This window comes from Bidens hawaiensis, unplaced genomic scaffold (genome assembly GCF_021521415.1).
Source record: "Bidens hawaiensis isolate Kalapana, Puna unplaced genomic scaffold, B.hawaiensis_p1.1 tig00025700_1, whole genome shotgun sequence".
Classification (NCBI taxonomy): domain Eukaryota; kingdom Viridiplantae; phylum Streptophyta; class Magnoliopsida; order Asterales; family Asteraceae; genus Bidens; species Bidens hawaiensis.
Genome location: NW_027494109.1, coordinates 246,572 through 253,506, shown reverse-complemented (window position 1 = coordinate 253,506; position 6,935 = coordinate 246,572). Strand labels below are relative to the sequence as shown.

General features: G+C 33.4%; 1 protein-coding gene across 1 annotated transcript; it reads right to left on the bottom strand.

Annotated features, from left to right (window-relative positions):
• Positions 1–1,143: 1,143 nt before the first annotated feature.
• Positions 1,144–3,591, bottom strand: LOC143572041 (uncharacterized). Its single transcript, XM_077057309.1, has 5 exons — positions 2,644–3,591; positions 2,312–2,563; positions 2,034–2,114; positions 1,541–1,897; positions 1,144–1,425 (listed from the first exon to the last, which is right to left on the bottom strand). Exons 1-5 carry the CDS (start codon positions 3,589–3,591, stop codon positions 1,369–1,371), a joined length of 1,695 nt encoding a protein of 564 aa, XP_076913424.1. The 3' UTR covers positions 1,144–1,368.
• Positions 3,592–6,935: the final 3,344 nt, after the last annotated feature.

Below are 6,935 nucleotides of genomic sequence, written 5' to 3'. Positions count from 1 at the left end.
CTATGCGGTTGAATATGATATTATATGATATGATATTTTTAATGATTTTAGCTTTAGAAAATAGATTATAAAGTATGCTGTATGCTGTTACCAGTAGATGGCTATTTGTGTTTGATTATTAGTGGTGTTTAGAGTGATTATCATGGTTTGACTGGTTTGGGATCCAGTTTTGCTAGTCTAATGGTTCGGTGTGGTTTGGAACTTGAAATGGCCATGTGTTGTTTAACATTCATTATTTATTTATTTACGTTCATTTTCATTTTTGTAAGTGTTGATACAAGCCAAATGATTTTGAAGTGTAAAAGAAAGATGGTTAAAATCGCCTAAATGAACTGTTGAAACGTCAAACCAGCCGGTCGTGGTGACTTACTCAACCGACTGATTTTGTCGGTCTTCCTTTAAAATCATAGTTAGCAGGTTGCTCTACGGTTCAAGTCCACCATCATGATCTTTAATCTCCCTTACTAATGCCCTAAGAATCGAAATATCTATGGTGAAGCTAATGTTGGGTGAACCGTATTTTATCTTTGTTACCAATCATCATTAGCACATAGTCAGTCAAAAGCCAATATTGTCTGAAAACACATATTCAATTCGAATTGAGTTGATTTCTAATTTGAATTTAAATATTTAAAATAGGTTTCAGTAATTCATGTTATATGAAATTATGAATTGATCTTTCAAATTTGAATAAACGGAAAACCGATCCAATAAACAAACATATTGTGATGTGGGCTTTTCTTGGGCTTGGATGTTACTCTTCAATTCTTCAATACAAGTCTAATTATTCATTTATTTGATAAAAACCATTTACTCTTTACTCTCTAAAATCGGCCAATCCAATGCTGTAAACAAAGCCCCGGATCTAAAAGAGTTTGAGCTCAATTCTTTTTAAGTTAAAAAGAACTAAGCATGATGTGTTTCGAGCTCTATGTCTAAAACTCAAATCCAAGTTCGTGAGTAATATTATGAACTCGGACTCAACTTGTATATTATTTGAGTAATTATATAATTACTTTTACGTATATTTAGAACTTTAATAATAATATATGTTGTATATTTATTTATCATATAACATACCATACCATATGAACAAATATTGTATGCAAATTGTATTGTATAAACAACATACCATACCATGATGGCACAAACATGAGAGTACCAAATGCTTTTAATATTACAAGCATCATACCTCTAAACAAAAAACAAATGTAAATCATATACTTATAGGCCTTCATATTTATTTTCAAATTTCCACAATTGCATTTGGTTGCTTCCTCACAAACCAACCCCAACATAAGAAACCAAAACTGATGGAACTCCTTGTTCTTTAAAAACATATGTTCTTTAACCTCAGATAGATACATGTCAGAAGTCGATATTAAAGTACTTTGGATCTTCAGGGAAATGATATTCAGCATGTAACTGTTACCCGCCGCCATTAAATCCATGTCAGTAATTAATAACGGACACAACATAGTATAGGTTCAATACATAATCAGTTTTAAGTAGATATATACACCACATAATATGAGCATACCTTCCCCTCATCTGCATCCGAGTGGCGTTGAGGGAACACCACCTTCAAATCACTACACAGAAAAAACTTTCTTTCCTCATTATTATTTAAATTGTTTTTTTCAGATTGAGAAAATGAATCAGATTCAAACTTTTGAACCAATCTTGAGCATTTTCTATGAGGACAGAGAAAACGAAGGTGAAGAGCATAGCGTAGAGCACCATTTTTATATTTACTGGAGGTATCCCGCCAGCTGGAAGCCAGATCACCATCCACCTGGCAGGTAAAACCGTTGCACCTAGCAGGTTCATTTCTTGTGATGGTTTGACCAGAGCAAGCATTTTCTGAACTCAAAGTCACCTTATGCCGTAGAAAAGTCTACATCACAGTTGATCAGCGAAAGTAAAGTAATTGAAGAAAACAATGATGTTTATACATAATGTCAAATAAAAAAATAAAAAAAAAATATTTCAGTTTGTGCATCACTCGTACGAAGCTTAAATATTAAAGTTACCTTTGTGCCAGCTGGCATATCACTCAAATCATAATTACAGAAAAAAGTATGAAGAGGTGTCTTCTCTGGATTACTTAAAACCTGTGGGAGAATCAAATAAGATCGTCAAGGATCAAACTTAAACTACATGATAACTTTTATGACAGTAACATGACAATATGATATGATCATTAAACCACTAATACCAACATTATGCTCGGTTAGAGATAAACTCATCAAGTAAAATTGCAAAAATGTTAGTTTTCTTGAAACTTAAAATGAATAAGTATCTCATTTACCAGTTGTATCCGCCCTTTCATAGGAATTCGCAAACGACTCTTGCTACTTTGATAATCATCATTTTTAATGCAATTTTCCCTATTTTGGCTTCTTGAATTGCTTGATGAGGAATTGCCAGCAAGATCTATCGAAGCATGGTACAATAAGTAATTATCTCCATCAACACTGGTAACTGCAAAAGGAAGTTTCCGGGCTTTTGGCGAGAAGCTTCCACCACTTACACTTAGTACAGCCAGAAACCCGTCAATTTTCTGCACACAAATGTGCAGAGTATATTAGAGATAACGCCGACTTTTATGCAACACACCATCCTAGAAAACCTTGTGCTAACCTTGCTAATGTCACCTGATGAAAGCCGACCAGATAACAATGATTCTTCAAAAGAACCGACCAACGACCTCATTACAGGCAGACCCCGTTTTCTGCCCCTTAGTTTCTGAATATTATTGCTAGTTTCCAAATCTTTGTGAAAAGGCCAACTCTTTCCAGTGTAACTTTTAGGAGAACATGATCCGATTTCATCAAATAAACAACCAACTTCTTCAAATGACTTGCTTGACATCCTATAGTCCACATTACTTAATCTTGGATCTAGCGGGGATGAAGAACGGGTCATGGTCACTTTGTCTGTTGGTACTGGTATCAGGCTGGTCTGCAATCTTGACTTACTTGAATTTTCAAAATCCGTGAACCCTGGTGGAAAGAATGAAGATAACACTTCATTTTCCTCAAGAACGGTTCCATCTGTTGAAAAACTAGCAGGTATATCGATTCCTATATTTGCTTTCTTGTAATTTTTCACCTTTTGATCGTCCGTATTAGCATGCACACAACCAGTATCTATACAATCACCATCAAATGGTTGGGAAGAAAACATAGTTTTTAATGGTGACAACATTCTCTTCCTCGCCATTGACACGCTCGTTTTCTTTTCACTCATGTTGATGTTAGCAGTAGATGCATCCAAGGATGCATCCGTTTTGTCAGATTCAAATCCCACGATTCTTTTTATAAATGAAGCATTATTTTTTGAACCAGTTTTTAACCCCTGATGGTGAGCATCCACCACATCAGTGGACTCTCTCATAACAGAATCTGCATATTCAAACTTCTCCAATGCAGAATCAAACGAATGACCAAGGCTTTCACTCGCAATGTCTGCTTTCATAGCAGTCAAATTACAAGAGCCATCATCAATTAGAGGCAAATTGTTCTCCAATGTGCTTGATGCCCCTACAACCGCAGGAGTACCAATGTATGAATCTTGTGGCAATCCCATTATTCTTTAATCAAACTAATGAACACACCGCTCTTAAGAAACTATCCAACGAAATAATCAACACACTGAACTATAATCAGCACACTGAATTAAAAGCAAAACTTAGCATCTGCAATTTATCACTGAATTCTTTTTATATTTTGTGAGTATCCCCAAACACGGAGAAAATGACCTAAAAACCGATATGCCCTCGCACTCGCACTCAAGCCGTGAAGCACAATCAATGTTCATGCCTGAAATAAACAAAACATCTATAAGTTTTTCCAAACTACCAAACTCGAATCAAACTGAAACACTATCAAATCAAAGTATGCAGATCAAGTAGGATCATACGAGAGTCATAAATCACAATGCAGAACATAAACAAATGCACCAGCAATCAGAACCGATTCAACAAAAATAGAGACGATCAACATCCACAAATACGAACAGATTACAAAGTAACACAATACAAATTCAGATCGGATTCCGGTTCGAAGCAAATCCTAGTCAATACTTTGAACTAAAAGTAAAACCTAGCATCTGCAATTTGTCAGCTGAACCTAAACAATGATCAAATAATCGATGATCAAATAATCGATACACACGCACACTCATAACTGTTTCCAGATACAAATCAAAGTATGAGAGACAGTCACAATGCAGAATATTAAAACACATGTACCAGCAATCGGAACCGATAACACAAAAACAGAGACGATTACACGCACAACATCCGCAAATATGAACAGATTACAAAGGGAGACGATACACGTTTAGATCGGAGTCCAGTTTCTAGTCAAATTGATGATCAACAAATAGGAATTAGCATCGATGCCGACGGTGAATACAACAATATTATTATTATTATTATTATTATTATGAATCGGTAATCAATCAACAGATACAAATGTACAATATGTATAGATACAGATACAGATAAAGTTAAAATCAAAAGACGAGAATGCAGAAAGTAAAAGAAGATGAAGTGAAGAGTAGGTTTTGTATTTTTAATTTTTAATTATTAATTATTTATATATGTATATGTATATACATTTATTATATCTTCATCGGAATCCATGACAAGTGATTAGATGATGATGATGATAATATGTATTCGATATTAATCTCCGGCTTCAGCTCCTCCTAATTTATTATTATTATTATTATTATTATTATTGTTAGGGTTTTGGAGGAGCAACCAGAGGAATAAAATGAAATGAAGCAAACACCGATGATAAAGAGAAGACAACAAAGCAATGGCAGATTGGGATGGATGAATGGAGGTATTTACGTTCGGACTAGACTAGAGGGATGTTAGATGTAATTTTGTTGATACTTTTTTAAGGGGTAGGGGCTTTTATTTTTTTAATGTTTATTGGTACTTTTTTTTATAGAAATTTAATATTGATGAATGAAATTGAGTGTTTGATAAGATATCTAAAGACAAAATTAAATTTGTTAGATGAAAATTCTCAAATCTTTTTTTAAAAATATGTTTATTGTATGCATTATACAATTCTTTTTGAAAGAGGTTTTTTTTTTTTTTAAAAAAGGGTAGAGTGAAAAAATTTCTTGTTCTTGAAAACTTTTCAAATCAGTTTCGGATATGAGATATATCGAGGCATCGAGCTTATAGAAAAAGTTTCGTCTTAATTAGAATAAACTTGTTTGGGGTTTACTGATTGTGGATGAAAGAAAAACTATTTTGGTAAATATGATTAGGTGAGACTTGAGAGCAATTCGAGAATAGGAAACCTCTTAATAAGTGTTCATGTAACGGATCGGATGCATGTTACAATCTTAATACCTTATTACTAAATTTGGTATAAAAATTTGCATATAAATAATAAATGATGAATTCAATGTAACAAATAGCTTTTTTAGTTCTATATGTTATAAAAAGTATCTAATAGGATTGATATACAATTAATTGTGAGATCAAAAGGTATATAAAAACTCCATTTATTTAAATTACCATAGTTTGGTACAAGACTTTGTGGCAATGACACGATAGGGACAGCTATTCAGACGACCCACAGTTATTATTTGTTTGAAAGCAAACTATGACAATGCACGTCTTTGGAATAACATTTTTCTTTTTTCATTGTTTCTTATAAATTAATTTTTTTTCTCATTTTGAAAGGTACTTACGCCTGTTCTTGAGTTTTTTTTAAGGAGGGAAAGAAAAGGAAAACTAAATATAGTTAAAAACTGGGTGTTTTTGAGTTTTTTTTATGATGGAAAGAAAATGAGTAAAAGGAGTTATGAGGATTAAATTGATCTATTTTTCCAATAAGTTATCCTTCCATTTTTGGGCTGATTACTAAGGATACCAAAACCTAATTACAATATTACCCATAATCAAACTCATAATAAACTCATCTTCTTCTGCTGTTCCGAGTTGAACTTTTTGGTCATCTGATACCGTTGGCACACCGTGTAATATTAAAGCCAACAAATCATGGGTAAACCACGAATTTACATTTGAACCCCTGGACGCACGGGTGTGGGACGTCGGGTACTTCTCGTCTGCGGGAACTAAAACCGAGTTCTTGCCCACAGGCTCAATGATTGAGGAGGTATTTGGTGTTGAATATTGGGATTTTGAAACCACAGATGATAACAAAAGCTCAAATTAGCATGGTAGTAACTAGTAAGCATGCTCAATTTTTTATTGTACAATTATGGAATTACCCCTGGTTAGTATTGGAAGCTATTCAGTTAAAGGGGAGGGGTATACTGTACTTAGTTATCAGGTTCACTCATCATTTTGCAAATCTTTGTGATATGTTTTTTTGTAATTATCAAAGGCTGGACCTGAAAATTAGTAAGTAATGGAGGAAAATTGAAATTAGGAGAAAAGGTTGTTGATTGACTAAGAATTGTTAACATTTTTTTTAACAAATTAATACACACTGGGTTATGACCAAAATGGTTCCGAGTTGAATTTTTTTGGAACTAGTTGGTTGCATTTCTTGTTAAAACTAGTTGGTTATTTTTTGGAGACGATTGCTTATTAAAAGTGTGTGTTTGTTTTTGGAGACGATTGCTTATTAAGGATGAGGGGTAAAATTGTAAAAATGTTATTTTCCTTTTCTTTCCATCCAACTTAAAACATAGTTATCATTTCCTCTAATTTCCTTCCAACTCAAGAATATACCTGATTAAAAAAATTTTCCTTCCCTCCCTTCACTTCCTTATCCTTCTTTCTCCTTTTCTTTTCTTTCCTTGGTTAAAAAACTCAAGAACAAAGCATTAATGTCTTAACGTACCAAATACAACAGCGTACCTGACAAACCAATTTAAAATTTCTTTGTTTTTTAATACATGAGTAAGCTATAGGTTTTGGTATATAATCAAAA